This window comes from Rana temporaria, chromosome 7, assembly GCF_905171775.1.
Source record: "Rana temporaria chromosome 7, aRanTem1.1, whole genome shotgun sequence".
Classification (NCBI taxonomy): Eukaryota; Metazoa; Chordata; class Amphibia; order Anura; family Ranidae; genus Rana; species Rana temporaria.
Window position 1 is genome coordinate 58164649 of NC_053495.1, and position 19021 is coordinate 58183669.

The following is a 19021-nucleotide window of genomic DNA, read 5'->3' on the forward strand; positions in this document are numbered from 1 at the left end:
ACCAGCTCCTCCCGTGTAGTCCTGGGCTGATTTCTCACCTTTCTTAGGATCATTGAGACCCCACGAGGTGAGATTTTGCATGGAGCCCCAGTCCGAGGGAGATTGACAGTCATGTTTAGCTTCTTCCATTTTCTAATGATTGCTCCAACAGTGGACCTTTTTTCACCAAGCTGCTTGGCAATTTCCCCGTAGCCCTTTCCAGCCTTGTGGAGGTGTACAATTTTGTCTCAAGTGTCTTTGGACAGCTCTTTGGTCTTGGCCATGTTAGTAGTTGGATTCTTACTGATTGTATGGGGTGGACAGGTGTCTTTATGCAGCTAATGACCTCAAACAGGTGCATCTAATTTAGGATAATAAATGGAGTGGAGGTGGACATTTTAAAGGCAGACTAACAGGTCTTTGAGGGTCAGAATTCTAGCTGATAGACAGGTGTTCAAATACTTATTTGCAGCTGTATCATACAAATAAATAGTTAAAAAATCATAAATTGTGATTTCTGGAATTTTTTTTTATTATTATGTCTCTCACAGTGGACATGCACCTATGATGACAATTTCAGACCCCTCCATGATTTCCAAGTGGGAGAACTTGCAAAATAGCAGGGTGTTCAAATACTTATTTTCCTCACTCTATATATATATATATATATATATATATATATATATATATATATATATATATTGTGACAGGAAGTCAGGTAAATCTCTGGGTGTTGTCACAGACGGGAGATACATTTCTGCCTTGTTTAGACAATATACCAATTATTATCAGGTGTCAGCTTCAGAAGCAGCCAGAAAGATTTAAGGGCATTGAAAAACTTCAGCTGTTCAGAATGAGGCAATTAAGGCCTCTATAAGTAATCCAGAGGATTACTACTGATTGCTGCATCCTGAGGCTTTCTGAGTGAAGGAGAGCAGTGAGCGAAAATACTTCTGAAGAGGTGAGGTGCTGTTAATTTTTCTGTGTGATAAAAATCAAAAAGAGACTATTGTTTTCTGCTGTAGGACCAGCAGTGTCTGCCCAGCACTAGACTGTGCCAGACTCCATAGATAGGTTCCTGTGTGGTGAAGGTAGACTCCCCAAGTGGCCAGGGTTTATTTTATGTTTGATTTTGTTTATACTGTTTGGATGCTTGCACTTGTTTCCAGCAAGATGGAAGAATAAACCAAAATCTTTGCTTTCAACCGTCTTCGGCAGTTTCTCTGTATAAATCAGTGTGTAGTGAACCCATCCAGGGGGTCACACACCCCGCTACCGAGCTAATCCCTTACTATATATATATATATATATATATATATATATATATATATATATATATATATATTATTGGTACTTATGTGTATCCTTTGTCTCCATTTATTGTCTGTGCTTCCCCTGAGAAAGCAAGGTTTTGAACTCACAAAACACATTGAGAATACCCCTCAACATGATGCTGCCACCATCATGTTTTACAGTGGGGATAGTGTGTTCAGGGTGATGTGCAGTGTTAGTTTTCCGCCACACATAGCGTTTTGCTTTTAGGCCAAAAAAATTCAATTTTGGTCTTATCTGACCATAGCACCTTCTTCCACATGCTTGCTGTGTCCCCCACATAGCTTCTCGCAAACTGCAAATGGGACTTCTTATGGCTTTTTTTCAACAATGGCTTTCTTCTTGCCACTCTTCCATAAAGGCCAGATTTGTGGAGTGCATGACTTACACACAATCAGGCTTTTGACCGGCCAAATCACATCGGAACATGTTCTACAGTTGTATTCAAAATTATTCAACCCCCACTGAAATTGATTGTTTTGGCCAGTTTGACATTGATTTTGATCATTCAGTCATCCTGCTTACAATTAAATCAAAGAGGCACGTGTAGGTCAGACAAATATAACATAACATTTATAATGAAATAACCACAAATGTCTTTTCTATGCTCACATCATTATCAGTTTTATTCAAACCCCAAGTGACATTCAAACTTAGTACTTAGTACAACATCCTTTTACAGTTATAACAGTATTTAAACGTGAAGCATAGCTTGACACAAGTGTCTTGCAGCGATCTACGGGTATCTTCGCCCATTGGTCATGGGCAAAAGCCTCCAGTTCAGTCACATTCTTAGGCTTGCGCACTGCAACTGCTTTCTTTAAGTCCCACCAAAGGTTCTCAATCGGATTTAAGTCTGGTGACTGCGATGGCCACTCCAAAATGTTCCAGCCTTTAATCTGCAACCATGCTCTAGTGGACTTGGAGGTATGCTTGGGATCATTGTCCTGTTGAAAGGTCCAACGTCTCCCAAGCCTCAGGTTTGTGACGGACTGCATCACATTGTCATCCAATATCTCCTGGTACTGAAGAGAATTCATGATACCGTGCACACGCTGAAGCTTCCCTGTACCTGCAAAAGCAAAACAGCCCCAAAGCATGATTGACCCCCGCCATGCTTCACAGTAGGCAAGGTGTTCTTTTCATCATAGGCCTTGTTCTTTCTCCTCCAAACATAGCATTGATCCATGGGCCCAAACAGTTCTAATTTTGTTTCATCAGTCCACAGAACACAATCCCAAAACGTCTGTGGTTTGTCCACATGACTTTTGGCATACTGCAGTCGACTCTTCTTATTCTTTGGAGACAGCAAGGGGGTGCGCCTGGGACTTCTGGCATGGAGGCCTTCATTAAGCAGTGCGAGCCATATTGTCTGAGCAGAAACTTCAGTACCCACATCTGACAAATCTTTTTTCAAATGCTCAGCAGTCACACGGGGACTTTTCTCCACTCTACGCTTCAGGTAGCGCACAGCAGTCAAAGTCAGCATCTTCTTTCTGCCACGACCAGGTAGCGTTTCAACAGTGCCCTTTGCCTTGAATTTGCGAATGATGCTTCCTATGGTGTCTCTTGGTATGTTTAACATCTTTGCAATCTTTTTATAGCCATTGCCCTTCCTGTGAAGAGTAATCACCTCTTCTCTTGTTTTCCTGGACCATTCTCTTGACTTCACCATGTTTGTAACCACACCAGTAAATGTCTAGAAGGAGCTGAGTATCACAGTCTAAAGCTGCCTAATTGGTGCTTATTTGGCTTTATTGCTGCTCCCTGACATCCACAGGTGTTTTCAATACCTGATTGAAAACACTTTAATGAACCTCTGTTCTTCAAAATGGTAGTCTTTAAGGGGTTGAATAATTGTGTAAATGAAGAATTCACAAAATAAACATTTACTACTGTATTACAAAACCAATTGATGTCATTTTAGTTGCATGTGGTTCTTTAAGAAGTCCTTGTAGGATTTCATTCTGAATACAATTACAAATGTACTAATGTACACTATAAATTACAAATGTACACTAAATTCCCTAAAACCCTTTACAGCATTGGGGGGTTGAATAATTTTGAACAAAACTGTATATCTAAAGTCTGATGGGATTCATCTGAATTTCCGATGAAAAAACTCAGATGGGGCTACACATCATCGGAAAATCCAATTGAAAAAAGTCCATCGGAAATTCCGATCGTGTGTACGGGGCATAATAGTTGTCCTGTGAACAGATTCTACCACCTGAGCTGTGGATCTCTGCAGTTCCTCCAGAGTTACAATGGACCTCTTGGCTGCTTCTCTGATTAATGCTCTCTTTGAAGCACGCCTTTCCAGTTCCTCTTGGTAATAATCTATGTATATAATCTATGTATCAAAACCTGTATTGGGTGTTTTAATGTTTTTTTTTTTTTTTTAGTGTGTCCTGCCAGTTATGAATGCTCAGATGGGGAATGTATTAATTCTACTGAGATATGTAATGGAATTAAGGACTGTATTAATGGCACAGATGAACAGCAGTGTAACCAAGGTACCCCATTCATTCATCTTTCATGTTCTCCGGTGAATCTACAGTAACTGCTTGTGTTATATAATGAATTCCTTCCTAGAGCTAATGTAGAAGCATATACATGAAATGAATGAAATACAAGTAGTGATCACCACATATGAATTTTTAATTCCTTTCTTTAGGGCTGCATTACAAATATATATTATTATAGGCACATCTGATGATAAGGTGCTCAAAATATAAAATATATGCGCTGTCTCATGTGAATCAATAAAGTGGAGTATTGTGAACAAACACAAAAATTACCACCATGTGATAAAACAAACTTAATAACATAGGGCCATATTCTCATACATTTCAGGCGGCGGAACGTATGTACTTTACGTTACGCCGCCGCAAGTTTAAGTGGCAAGTGCCGGATTCCCAAACCACTTACCTGTAAACTTGCGGCGGCATCGCGTAAAGTCCATCCGCGTAAGCCATCCTAATTCAAATGATCCAGGCAGGGGGCGTGGATCATTTAAATTAGGTGCGCTCCCGCGCCGATCGTAATTACCCGACTTGCATTGCGCTAAATGACGTCTCACGGACGTCATTTGTTTTGACTGTAACGTAAATGGCGTCCAGCGCCATTCACGGACGACTTACGTAAACGACGTTTAATTTTGAAATTTCGACGCGGGATCGACGGCCATACTTAACATTGAGTACGCCACCTAGGGGGCATCTTTATCTTTACGCCGCGTATCGCTTACGGAAACGACGTTAAAACACTACGGCGGGCAAGCGTACGTTCGAGAATCGGCGTGACTAGTCATTTGCATATTCTACGCTGACCGCCACCTAGCGGTCAGCGTAAATATTGCAGCCTAAGATACAACGGCGCTAGCTGTCGTATCTTAGGCATGTTTAAGTGTATCTCAGTTTGAGAATACACTTAAACATAGGAAACGGACTTACGTAGGCGTATCTGTTGATACGCCTACGTAACTTGTTCGAGAATATGGCCCCTAATGTGAAACCAAATTCATCAGAAAATTCTTCATCAAAAAATAGTTCAAAATAAAAGTTTATCAATTTTTTTTTATTATTATTGTTTCCACTGATCATCCTTGAGATGTTTCTAAAACTTGATTGGAGTCCACCTGTGGTACATTCAGTTGATTGGACATGATTTGGAAAGGCACAGACCTGTCTATATAAGATCCCACAGTTAACGGTGAATGTCAAAGCACAAATCAAGCCATGAAGTCCAAGGAATTGTCTGTAGACTTCAGAGACAGGATTGTATGAAGGCACAGACCTGGGGAAGGGTACAGAAAAATGTCTGCAGCATTGAAAGTCCCAATGATAGCAGTATCCTCCATTATCCGTAAATTGAAGAAATTTGGAACCACCAGGATTTCTAGAGCAGGCAACCTGGCCAAACTGAGCGATTGGGGGAGAAGGGCCTTAGTCAGGAAGGTGACCAAGAACCCCGATGGTCATTCTGACAGAGCTCCATCATTTCTCTGTGGAGAGAGGAGAACCTTCTAGAAGAACAACCATCTCTGCAGCACTTCACCCATCAGGCCTGTATGGTGGCCAGACGGAAGCCATTTCTCAGTAAAAAGCTTTGCAACCACTATAGTATACCACTTACATTATACAGGTGAAAATTTGAATAATACCTGTCACCTATAATTCATAGGCACCACATCCCTTAATGATAAAGAATAAAGAAAGATGTGGATTGGGATGTTTAAGGTTCATAAAAAACGCAAATAATTATATCAAAAATGTATTTTATTTATAAAAAATAGAAAATTGGTAATTTCTCAACATGTTTCGCCATTTGAATTGGCTTCTTCAGGAGCTTTGTCAAGCATTACTGAAACAAAAAAAGAATATGAACAGAAAACACAAGATGATACAATGATAATACAAAATGTACACAAGAAAATACAATAAAGATTATTAAAGATGACTGGAAAAAAGTCTAAACCCATATCAAACGCTCAAAATTCTGAAAAAAAAATTCTGAAAAATTTAAAGTTTTTTTTTTTACCTGTGAAACAGGGATGGAAAAGCCTAAAAATATAAAAAAATATTAAAGAGGCGACATCAAGGGGAACATCTCAAAGTTAGAGTCATGTGGTGTACCATAGAGGGGAAGATACTATCTCAGCGCACATAAACACGAAATGCACATTTAGAGATGTAGAAAAGTGGCTGAGGACCACCTATGGGAGCAGAGAATATATAGATGAATAAACACACAAATAAACAATTTATGGTGTCTCTAAAGAAGCACACAAAGCAGCCAAAGAATTTACCTGGTCCTTGCCTATTTCAAGTGAAGAGGCATTTCAAAGGCAAATATATCTCACCGTATCCAAAAATGTGTGTCCTCTCTATAACAAAAGACACAAAATAAAATATATATAAAGGACATCCAAAGCGAAAAAACAGCATTCATCTATCAACAACATCGAAAAATACATATATACATCATGAGGTACAGACACGGGGTTGTAAAGGTTTCGTCTTTTATTTTCTAAATTGGTTCCTTTAAGGTAGTGCATTGTTGGTTCACATACCTTTTGCTTCCATTTCCCTTCTAATTTTTCTTTTCTTTGTTTGAATTTCTCACTTCCTGTTTCTCCCCTGTAAGCTTTCCACCATCATCTGCGCGGTGGAAAGTCATTTAGAACAGCTTACTGAACACCTTACTGAGGAGAAACAGGAAGTGAAAAATTCAGACAAAGAAAACAAAGAAAAAATACTTTTTAGAAGGGAAATCAAAGGAAAAGGTAAGTGAACCAACAATGCACTAGCTTAAAGTATTTCAGTGGAGTTAAACATAAACCGACAAAATTCACAATGGCCACAAGGGGCAGTACCCCTACGGTTAGTCCCACCTTTGGATTTAAGGTGACTATGGACCAATTGGTCCTTTAGGGGCCTGGATTTTCTGTAGGTGATTTGAGGGTATGGCTTAATGTATTTCGAAATGACCTCATCGGCAACTAATAAAGGCCAAAACTTTTGTATGATCTTTTTAACTTTTTGATGCTCTCCAGAAAATCTCGTAATTAGACGCACCTGCTGTCCGGAAGTTTTTTCCAACGTCATCATTAAAACGACATTGCCCACACACGGTTGTTTAAAAAAAATGCTCTAGCAAAGCGCGGTGATGTACAACACGTACGACAGCACTATAAAGGGAAAGTTCCATTCGGATGGCGCCACCCTTTGGGCTGCTTTAGCTGATTTTAGTGATTTTAGTTAGTAAAAGACGATTTACGCTTTTCTGTCTGTTACAGCGTGATGAATGTGCTTACTCCATTACGAATGGTAGTTTTACCAGAACGAGCGCTCCCGTCTCATAACTTGCTTCTGAGCATGGCCGGGTTTTTCGCGTCGTTTTAGCCCACACACGATTATTTTTTACAACCCGAAAAACGACATAGTTTAAAACGTTGTTAAAAAATGCAGCATGTTCGAAAAAAAAAACATTTTTAGAACCCGAAAAATAATGTAAAGCCCACACACGATCATTTGAAATTACATTTTTTAAAAACTTAGTTTTTTTCATGACGAAAAATGATCGTGTGTACGCGGCATAATACTATCTGTTGGGCTGGTGCACAGTGATATAGAGGCCTTTAAACAGGGGCAGTCCATCCATTAAGGACACATGGGCGACACCCCCCATCCATGCATCTGGCCCCTTTCAGGACGCTGGATACATGGATTCCAATGGGGGGAGGTTTAAAGCATCGATTAGAGCCAGAGGCTCTAATAGGCTTCAATATAGGGTGGGCGTAGGGCGCAGAAAATGGCGCTCTGAGCCTACCCAGGTGTGTTACAATAGCGAATTTATATTCGCCATGTTAACATTGATCCTCCTCCTCCCGGCCAATCAGGAAGTGGGTCGTGAGGCTGAAAGGACAGGCAATCCTATTGGAGGAGGAGTCACACGGCCATAGCTATGGAGGAAAGGACACAGGAGCCGATGCCTGCCGCCCGATGCCCACCGCTGCCTGATGCCCAATGCCGCTGCCTGCTGCCTGAGGTCGATTTCCCACTGTTTGATGCCCGCCGCTTGATGCCACTGCCTAATGCCCGCTGCCACTGCCCACCACCTGCCATCTAGATGGGGTAAGACAGCAAGCGTGTGGGGGTGTGGTTGTTTGCGCTCCCCAAAAAAAACACCAGCCCCCACTGCCTTTAGATATTAATCAAGGTGGGAACTGCTGTTAATGACATATGGTGGGCAGTATATAGCAATCTTTTGTTCTGTAATTACTTCTTTGTGGTTCTGGAGTATCATGGGACATAATGGAAATAACCAAAAAGGAAGCTGATGCTAGAAGATGTAAAAAACAAGTACCATCATAACCCATTTCAATCAATCCATTTCAATCAATCAGTGCAACACTATGGCACACTATGCATGGGAGACTTTATTTAAAGGATAAGTTTACCTTTGTAAAAAAAAAAAAATACATTTTATTGGGAGCCTGTATTCAGAAGATCATGGGTGCAATCTCAGGCTCCTGCAGACTGCCAGTGCAGCTGTCTGCCCATACCTTGTATGGACAGGCAGTTACTGAATGACAGGAAGAATCAATGAACTAGCTAGAGAGCTCATGAGTTCTTTGAGAACTACAAGCCATCGGCCACAATGACTGACAATAGTTGTACTTCCCCCATAATTTTCAGGAATCTGTCCCCACCACTTGTTTGCATTTGCCTTCCAGGCCAAAGGTTCACATTTCCCCTCTGCTATTTATTATTTATTCTTTTTAGGGTACTTACTAAAGTTAATGAAAACGTTTTGATTGGATTTTCATCGTAAATGTAGTAGAAAGTACATATAATTCTTCTTTTGAATAAAGCAACATATTGTTTTAACCATTTATTGTTTTCACCCATATAGCTGTTCCCTGTGGTGCCTTCAACTATAAATGTGCAGACGGGACCTGTGTGAAGAAGGTTAACCCTGAGTGTGACTCAGTTAGGGACTGTCGTGATGGTTCTGATGAAAAGAATTGCAGTAAGAAGTGTGTCTGTCTCTAAAATGATGTAATAACTTGGATTGAACATGTAGCGCCACCCCCGTAGGAGCCACTCGATGATGCTTTTCCTCTGAAGCTGCCCTGGCCTTGCAAGCTCCCCATCCCTTCTGTGTGTAAAGGCAGGCGTCCCAATACTTCTGGTGATATAGTGTACTTAACTATAAAAACTGTGATTTATAGAGGGTAACTGGTGCTGAATAAATCATACTGTGGTAAGTTATTGGTTTCAAGAACAGGTTTAGTGTAGGTTTGTTGTTGTTTTAGTACAGCACACTTGGATCCAGTCGTCCATTAACGCTTAAAGCATCAGTCTGTCCAAAAGTAAAATTTGGTTGTAAAAAGAGTTTGGTGATTTGCGTTAGCCCTGAGCTGGTTATGTCTGTTGGGGACATCCAATCTATAGATCCCAGCTTTGTACTCAACTGTCTTTGCATCCTACAGATCATGGTACAAAATGTTTTCTATCTAGTTCCTGTTAAGTGAAATTCCAGGATAACCTAACTACTCTTAAAGTGGAGTTCCGCCTTTTTTTTTTTTTTTTTTTTTTTTAAATCAGCAGCTACAAATACTGCAGCTGCTGACTTTTAAAATTAGGACACTTACCTGTCCAGGGCGCCTGCGATGTCGGCACCCGAAGCCGATCTATCGCTCGGCTCTCGTGTGCTGCTGCCGCCATCTACGGTAAGGAAATCAGGAAGTCAAGCCTTGCGGCTTTACTTCCTGGTTCTCTACTGCACATGCGTGACTCACACTTCGCTATCCCATTGGTCCCTGCTGTCTTCTGGGGGGAGAAGAAAGTGGCATAGATACCCGCAGGTGGCTCAGGTATCTATGCCCGGGAGTGGGAGCAAATACCTGTATTACACAGGTATCTGCTCCCCCTGAAAGGTGCCAAATGTGACACCGGAGGGGGGGGGGACGGTTCTGAAAAGCAGAAGTTCCATTTTTGGGTGGAACTGACAACAGCTAGTAAAGCCTGGAGTGGTAACATCACCCATAGTCTTCAATGAACAAAGTATTTTTGACGCTTCTTCCTGGGATCACGTGACCGGACTGAGTGGCCTGAAAATAGGTAAGTATATGCATCTTTCTTACACAGGCTAGTAAGTATAGGCATGCCTCCCAACAGTCCCTGATTTTGAGGGTCTATCCCTGATTTGGAACAAAGTCCCTTTGTCCCTCTTTCCTCCTCATTTGTCCCTCATTTTGGTCTAATCTAAATAGTTGTATATAAAATGCACTATTTATCTTTAAAAGGGTGTTTCCCAGTGCTAAACCTTCCATCCAATTTCTAAATTGCATATAAAGGAATAGTGGCAAAATAAAGCTCTTGTGGGTTGAACAATTTTTTTTTTATAATTCCCCTTTAAGGGGGCATGGTAGGGGGTGAGTCCTAAATCTACATACTTTTGGTAATGGGTGTGCCTTGTTCCCATCGCTAAAAGTTGAGAGGTATGCGTTAGGAGAGAGAAATTAACAGTTGTAAGAGTAGTTAGGGTTTTCCCAAAGTTCCACTTTAATATTGAATGAATGAAAATTCCATTATCAAAGTCCAAAGTGGAAGGAAAAATTGTTAGTCGGTGGGGGAAAAATGACCTTCACATGGTTGGTAAATGGTTAAAAGAATGCACTTCACCTGTGGTTAGTGGAAATGATACTAGAACTAGACGAGGGTGCGCTTCCGTATGCACCAAAAGGCCACCTAACTAAAACGTAACCTTTATTGTAAATCATAAAAAGTATGTAAATGACCATATCGGGTATATCTATAGGATGAGGTCAATGCCATTATATATAATAATCAATGTTCTATCTCTATGTGGTAATATTAACATCTACCAAGTTTAAATGGTGAAAACGTCTCTTGAATTTATACATATAGACACTCTTCCCAATGGCAGCCAATATGAATTTTCCATTATGTAGGTCACCTATATGACGGACATTCTTCCTCCCAGAGACCTTAAATTGGTGGTCTAAGGGTTGAAGTCATCAAGTTAAAGAATTCCACTTATATAGGAGGGGGGGGGCACACTCTGTCCCTCCCTTTTTTCTGCGGCCGGCCAGGTTACGTACTCGGATAAGGGGTCTGGTGTGGATTTTTGGGGGAACTCCACGCTATTTTTTAAAAAGAAATGGGGTGGAGTTCCCCTTAAAATCCACACCAGACCTGAAGGGTTTGGAATGGATATTTGGGGGGAACCCCAAGTCATTTTTTTTTTAAATTGACGGCGGGGTTCCCCTTAATATCCATACCAGACCTGAAGGACCTGGTCATTGAATTTGGGTGGATGGAGCAGGGATGGGATTGAGGTGGGGTGTATGGAGTATGGTATGGGGGCATGGATGGAACTGGGATTGGATCGGGGGGATGAATGGAGCCGGAATGGTATGGAGGGGATGGATGGATATCCTCTTGCCCAAATCACTCAAAGTAAACTTTTTGCCTGTCCCCCCTCACTCACCCACTTCTTTATCCCCCCCCTCCCCTCCAATACTCACTTTTAGATTACACAGATGACAGACCTCACCCAAGGGGGTTGAGGTACAGGTGCCTCCTTCCCACCTCCTCCTTTGACCTCTGTGCACAGGAGGAGGAAGGGCGGGTTCAGTTTGCTCCGTTCCACAGTGCAGCTGGGGAGAGGAAAGATTGCAGCTGCAATGCACAGTGGGGTGGAGCGGAGCTGGCGGCGTGCAGGAATGGAGACACCTCACACAAGCCGTGGGTATTGCGGCACTCTAATTCACAGAGACGTGAGAATGGAGGATATTGCAGCATGGTCCCCGCGCTTATCAACTAGACAGCGGCGGCGGGGGGGGAGGTCTTGGCTTTCTCTTTCAGCACTGCACTGCTCCGCTCTCCGCCCTTTCTCCGCCCGCTCTCTCTGAAAAAAAAAGTATCGGGCGAAGCATCGGGAGCATTTGCGCGAGTACAAGTACTCGCGCAAATGCTCAGTATCGGTCCCGATACCGATACTAGTATCAGTATCAGGACAACCCTACTTACTTTACACCCCCCCAGGTACGAAATTTAAAGGAATATTTCACTTTTATTGTTTCACTTTAAGCATTATTAAATTCACTGCTCCCGAAAAAAATGCTGTTTTTAAAACTTTTTTTTGCATTGATACATGTCCCCTGGGGCAGGACCCAGATCCCCAAACACTTTTTAGGACAATAACTTGCACATTAGCCTTTAAAATTAGCACTTTAGATTTCTCCCATAGACTTTAACAGGGTGTTCCGCGGCTTTTCAAATTTGCCGCGAACACCCCAAATTGTTCGTTGTTCGCCGACCAGGCCATGTTCGACTCGAACTCGAAGCTCATCCCTATTCTCCACTAGGATGGCTGTCCGGGTCACCGCGACTTCTAGTGGTAGGAGGTCCAAAGAAATGTGTTGGTTTCTGTGAACAAAAAGAAGAGATGTTCTTTCAACTTGGTCTAAAGTTTCAATTAACTTCCTGACATTTTTCCTCCCTTATCTGATCAAGATCTCCTGCTTCTAAGATAAGGAGTGTTTTGGCCCAAGGGGTGGGAAAGGGTCTACCCATAAGAATCTCAAATGGAAACTACCCTGTGGCTTTACCGGGGTCATTCTAATCTCGGCAAGAACGACTGGTAACATTTTATCTCATTTATGGAAATATACCCCTGTGGCTTTCCTATTTTCAATGGACATCCCCACCTAGGAATGATTTCCTGCGTGAGTATGCGCACTACTGTCTGTGTGGCTTCTCTTGTGGTTTTGAATGCTTCCACCCATCGTGAGAATACATCCACAATGGCTAAAAGGTATTCTTGCTCTGTCCGTTTCTTTGGCATGAGGGTGAAATCTGTTTGCAGATGAGTGAAAGGTGTAGTACGGGATACGGGAGGTGTTCATGTTTCACCTTGTGTGGTATGTTTGGATTATTCCTGATACATGTGATGTACCATGACACATGCTTTAACAAGCTTGGGTAGGTTTGCGATAAAGAAATCTTTCAGAAAAATGTCACATGTGTTCTGCCAACCTCTATGACCTACCCCATGGTATTAGGCTATAAACAAAGGCGCACTAGCTGCGGGGATGCATTGACTAGCTGCGGGGATGCAGCTTCCCCTCTTTGAGGAAAAGTCCACTTATGACTTTTCCAAGTCATCCCCCGCCCAAACCTTCAAATCTCTCTCTGTGGTATGTGTCTGGAGATCTAATAATGAATGATCTAGCAGTGCTATTTCAGGTATTAGTACTGGCATTTGGGTATGTGCTGGCTGCTCTAGTGACCTGGGAGAAGTGTGCCGTTAAGGAATGTGTATACATTCATGCTGTGAGACTACCTCACCCTGTTTTCCTATTTAATCCCAAAAAGGTATTAAAATTCTAGCTTTTGGATTAACTCCATATCCGCCCAAACTTTGAGCAGACATGTGTTGGGTGTGAATATTTTAAGTAAACTTGTAGTTGGTCTGCCCAGGGTAAATGATGTTGCCATCCCCTACCACCATCGCTCAGGAGGCATACCCTGAACCTGAACTGGAACCACCCTTGGAAAAACCCCACAGGGCAAGGCTCTCCACCATTTTGTTTTTGGTGAGGACACCTGTCATAGTCCTACAATTGTCCCCTGCATACAAACATAGCGAGGAGGCCAAATCTGGGTGTTACAACCACAGCACTATTCAGATACCTTTACTTGGGCACCCGAATATATCTTTTATATCTCGGGAAGGGAGGTTCAGCCTTTGGTAACACCTTTGGTAACAGGTAAAACAAGAAGTGGTATATTATAAAACCAACTGTAGTGAACCTTGCCTTTATCCCATGTTCATTTACCAGGGCAGGCATAACTGCTTGTGACCGAAAACATGTTCCATGTGTCAGGGTGTAGGGCTGTGGAGGGGCCAGAGTGGCTGGCAGACATAAAAGATCACATTGATTCCAGAGATGCCCCCTGTGGAACACTTTCCTTATCGTTCTGGGGTCCTTAAAGTTGAATTATTTTTCCCAGCTGTACTGGGCCAGAACTAGGTGGAATCTGTGAGTTGCACAGACCCATCAAGTGTTCGGGGCTGTAATGGGTATCATGGACTATCCAGGCTTTGAAGAAGGGGGTACGCCCCAGAAACGCGTCAGCCGTTCAGATGTCTGAAGCTCCACTGGCAGGTGCCACGAGGTTCAGTCCAGTTGTCTGAAAAGCGCTTACTTATGATTGTCTTGTGAGTAGGATCATTGCTTTTTATTCTGTTTTTAATAAAATTTTAAGTTGTAATGCACAAGTTCGGTGCGCCCTCCTTTCTTTTATTTTTCGTTTTAGCCATATGAACACCCTTTGTTCTGTGGAGGGCTGCAAGACTTCTGATTTTTGCCGTTAGACCACACTGCTGTACCCGGTTTGGCGAAACACCAGAGCGCAGGAGGTTTTGTGTTTTTTTTCGGGGCTGTAATGCAGCATCCTTAGCTGCCTGGTCTACTTCCATATGTGAGTCTCAAATGCTAGGATGGCTACCTCAGCAAGAACCTGGAAACCTGGGTGCAAACTCAACCCGTCCTTACAACTGGCCTCCAAAGAGTAACTACATACTGCAGCAGGGCCGATCTATGTGTAGGTGCGGTCTCGCAGGTGGGCTTGCAATGTGGTCTGGAGCATAATTGCGTAGACAACAAAGGTATAACCCTGAGGATATTATCCACCAGGTTAGTCATCGGCCGTGAAGGATACATTTCCAAAAGATTGGCCAGTCCACAAGGGAATGCCCTCTCCTCGTCCACCAGGACGCTAAAACATATTCACTAAACCAATCACTATGAAGTGAAGTGGGTAGCATTAGATGGTGTGACTGTGGCATGGCACATCAGGTAAAACTGGTGCTCCAAGTATAACTTAAACTGTTCATTTCCCTCAAGTCCTGTATAAAGCGGCAACAGGGTTTATAGAGGTGTTCTAGGGTGATATCCAATATCCCCTCTTCTAGAAATGTATAAACTATACATTTTTGACTATGCCTCAGAACAGGGTGTCAGCATCACTACAATCGCCCACTAATACACAGATTAAGCTTAATAAGCGTTTAAAGTGTTATGTTCCTTTAAGATGCAATGTTTATAAAAAAACCTCCATGATTTTTGGCCAAGTGGCAATATTTTGCACGGAGATACCCTAATATGTGGCTGTTAATGTGCAAAAATCAGTTTTTCAAAATAAACTTCCTGTTTAAGAGATATACCTATTTGGCATCCTACCAACTATTTTTATTGGACCCACCCCTGATTCCAGCGTGGCTTCTATAGGGTGTACATTGGATGAGTCCTACATACAGTCAGGTCTCAGCTCATCCTGCCTCTTTTCCTTGTCCCCTATCTCACTTGGGTGTCCTGTTCCTGTCAGGAACATGGCGGGGGGGGGGTGTATTCTACTTGGGCTGTGGCTTGCACCTAAGGACTAGGGGATGTTTGGACTTGGCATCTTTCTTCTCCCATCTGCTCTGACCCTAGCATGTTAAAATCAGTGCTCTGCCATTTCCAACCCATCTCTTTCTGAAAAATTTCACATGTGTTCTGCCAACCTCTATGACCTAAAAAATATCATTGGTTCTTCTTCTTCTTCTTCTTCTTCTTCTTCTTCTTCTTCTTCTTCTTCTTCTTCTTCTTCTTCTTCTTCTTCTTCTTCTTCTTCTTCTTCTTCTTCTTCTTCTTCTTCTTCTTCTTCTTCTTCTTCTTCTTCTTCTTCTTCTTCTTCTTCTTCTTCTTCTTCTTCTTCTTCTTCTTCTTCTTCTTCTTCTTCTTCTTCTTCTTCTTCTTCTTCTTCTTCTTCTTCTTCTTCTTCTTCTTCTTCTTCTTCTTCTTCTTCTTCTTCTTCTTCTTCTTCTTCTTCTTCTTCTTCTTCTTCTTCTTCTTCTTCTTCTTCTTCTTCTTCTTCTTCTTCTTCTTCTTCTTCTTCTTCTTCTTCTTCTTCTTCTTCTTCTTCTTCTTCTTCTTCTTCTTCTTCTTCTTCTTCTTCTTCTTCTTCTTCTTCTTCTTCTTCTTCTTCTTCTTCTTCTTCTTCTTCTTCTTCTTCTTCTTCTTCTTCTTCTTCTTCTTCTTCTTCTTCTTCTTCTTCTTCTTCTTCTTCTTCTTCTTCTTCTTCTTCTTCTTCTTCTTCTTCTTCTTCTTCTTCTTCTTCTTCTTCTTCTTCTTCTTCTTCTTCTTCTTCTTCTTCTTCTTCTTCTTCTTCTTCTTCTTCTTCTTCTTCTTCTTCTTCTTCTTCTTCTTCTTCTTCTTCTTCTTCTTCTTCTTCTTCTTCTTCTTCTTCTTCTTCTTCTTCTTCTTCTTCTTCTTCTTCTTCTTCTTCTTCTTCTTCTTCTTCTTCTTCTTCTTCTTCTTCTTCTTCTTCTTCTTCTTCTTCTTCTTCTTCTTCTTCTTCTTCTTCTTCTTCTTCTTCTTCTTCTTCTTCTTCTTCTTCTTCTTCTTCTTCTTCTTCTTCTTCTTCTTCTTCTTCTTCTTCTTCTTCTTCTTCTTCTTCTTCTTCTTCTTCTTCTTCTTCTTCTTCTTCTTCTTCTTCTTCTTCTTCTTCTTCTTCTTCTTCTTCTTCTTCTTCTTCTTCTTCTTCTTCTTCTTCTTCTTCTTCTTCTTCTTCTTCTTCTTCTTCTTCTTCTTCTTCTTCTTCTTCTTCTTCTTCTTCTTCTTCTTCTTCTTCTTCTTCTTCTTCTTCTTCTTCTTCTTCTTCTTCTTCTTCTTCTTCTTCTTCTTCTTCTTCTTCTTCTTCTTCTTCTTCTTCTTCTTCTTCTTCTTCTTCTTCTTCTTCTTCTTCTTCTTCTTCTTCTTCTTCTTCTTCTTCTTCTTCTTCTTCTTCTTCTTCTTCTTCTTCTTCTTCTTCTTCTTCTTCTTCTTCTTCTTCTTCTTCTTCTTCTTCTTCTTCTTCTTCTTCTTCTTCTTCTTCTTCTTCTTCTTCTTCTTCTTCTTCTTCTTCTTCTTCTTCTTCTTCTTCTTCTTCTTCTTCTTCTTCTTCTTCTTCTTCTTCTTCTTCTTCTTCTTCTTCTTCTTCTTCTTCTTCTTCTTCTTCTTCTTCTTCTTCTTCTTCTTCTTCTTCTTCTTCTTCTTCTTCTTCTTCTTCTTCTTCTTCTTCTTCTTCTTCCTATAATACTCTGACACTAACTGTATGTTGGGTAGAGCACTTGAGGTACATCTCTGGTACAGGACAGTCCTGCTGGTTGGCCATATTGTATAGCTGAGCCCGGATATGAAAACTATTTCAGGGGGTACAGTAGTGTAATTTCTGCATCCAATCTTGAGTTCACTTTTAAAACTGGCCATGTTGTCCTTTAGCAACACTCACAGGCAGGAATTGGGGTCTTCTTACATTATTCCACTAAATCAAATAGTTAATATTACGTTAAACTGTAAAAAATAGTATTTTTTTTTCAGTTGCTGGTGCTACATGGTCTTACTTACTAAAACATAAATTATCTTTTTGTCAAACTCTGTCACCCTTTCATACCCCCTCACAATATTTTTTTTTTTCTTGATATTAATAAAACTTGTCCTTATTTCTCACAAAGATTGTGGTGTTCAAGGACTTCAAAATCGCATTGTTGGAGGAACCCAGGCTCTAGAAGGAGAATGGCCTTGGCAAGCCAGTCTACAGATGCATGGAGAACACAAATGTGGCGGGACCTTGGTGGCTGATAAGTGGATTCTGACTGCGGCTCACTGCTTTGCAACGAACGGGTAATGATAAATGGGACAGGGTGATTATTGCATTTAAGCTCTTTAAATGTTTGCAGAAACAGCAGGACAAGACATAAATATTAACAATACAAATGTAGAAAACAATAGTGAAATAATGAGTAAGGCCTCATACTGGAATAAAAAACCTGACAGAGGTACTAATCTTCCCTTAAAGCAGATCTTTACCCATAACAAATTGATAAAAGATAATGTTCTTTAGCAAGGAACATAGATTCTACATTATTAATTAGGCTACTAAAATTTGTGTGTGCTGTAAATGGTCTCTGTTAGCATACAAGGTTTGTATTTAATAAGCAACAACCACTATATGTCATTGCTGTGTGCCTACTACATTGTATGATCACTAGATGGCAGTGTTACGTTTGTGAGTTCATGTTTTGTCTATGCCTTATAAGTAATAAAAGAGTTCCTGCTCCTGACGCAGTTTTTCCAGAGAAACAACAGACTGTCTGCCTGTACTTTGTCTAGCCCTAAAAGATTATATCTAACAGGTTATGGGCCCAGGACATGTTACAGAAGCCCAGGATATAATACAGATTACCCCTGGATATAGCCAGATACAGTGAGCTAGAGCAATTGAGTGCAGGAGACAGCAACAGAAAGACAAACAGCAGAAATGGCTGCTGCCATCCCCTCAGCAAAGTTCTCCATTGCAAATCTGACGAATCAGAACTACCAATCTTGGAAATTCAAGATGAAAATGCTGCTTATAAGAGAAGGTACGTGGAAATGTATAAATGAACCAAGACCTGCACAGCCCACAGAGGAGTGGTTAGACAGAGATCAGAAGGCGCAGAGCACAATCTCCCTGTGCATAGATGATGATCAAATCATACATTTATGTAACTGTCAGACTGCTAAAGACATGTGGGAAGAGTTACAGAAAGCACATGAAAGAGTTAATCTCAGCAATAAACTGTATTTAATCAGAAAGCTCTATCAGACTAAGCTACAGAAAGACCAGGACATGCAGGACTATATAAGACAGACCTTAGAGATGGTGGAGAGACTGCGAGGGATTGGAGAAGAGATAAAAGATTTCCATGTTGCAGCGCTATTATTAAGTGGACTTCCTGAAAGTTATGAGACACTTGTAACAGCACTAGATGCACGTCCAGATGATGATCTGACACTGGAATATGTTAAAGGCAAGCTTGTGGATGAATACAAGTGCAAAACTGAAAGCATGAGTAATGTGAGTGTGTGTTCAGAGACGGCTTTAAAGACGAAATACAAAAATAAACACAGTAACGTGCAGCTAGAAACCAGGACACCTAAAAGCAGATTGTAGAATCTGGAAAGCTAGAATGCAAAAACAAAGTGCATTGCAACAAGCTAAGAATGTCATAGAAACAATGGAGTATGCATTCGGATCCAAAAATGGTGTCACCTCTGTGCAAGCATGGTGTGTGGACTCAGGTGCTACAAGTCACATGACAAATG

The 19021-nt window shown here is 41.3% G+C and overlaps 1 protein-coding gene across 2 annotated transcripts in view; it reads left to right on the forward strand.

The window, feature by feature from the left end:
* The window catches only part of TMPRSS6 (transmembrane serine protease 6), a 214715-nt gene that overhangs the window by 156128 nt on the left and 39566 nt on the right, over positions 1–19021 (forward strand). For both annotated transcript variants that reach the window (XM_040359433.1, XM_040359432.1), the window contains 3 exons: positions 3717–3827; positions 8731–8847; positions 17389–17557. In XM_040359433.1, coding sequence (XP_040215367.1) covers positions 3717–3827; positions 8731–8847; positions 17389–17557 — 397 coding nt within the window. The remainder of the gene's footprint in view (positions 1–3716; positions 3828–8730; positions 8848–17388; positions 17558–19021) is intronic.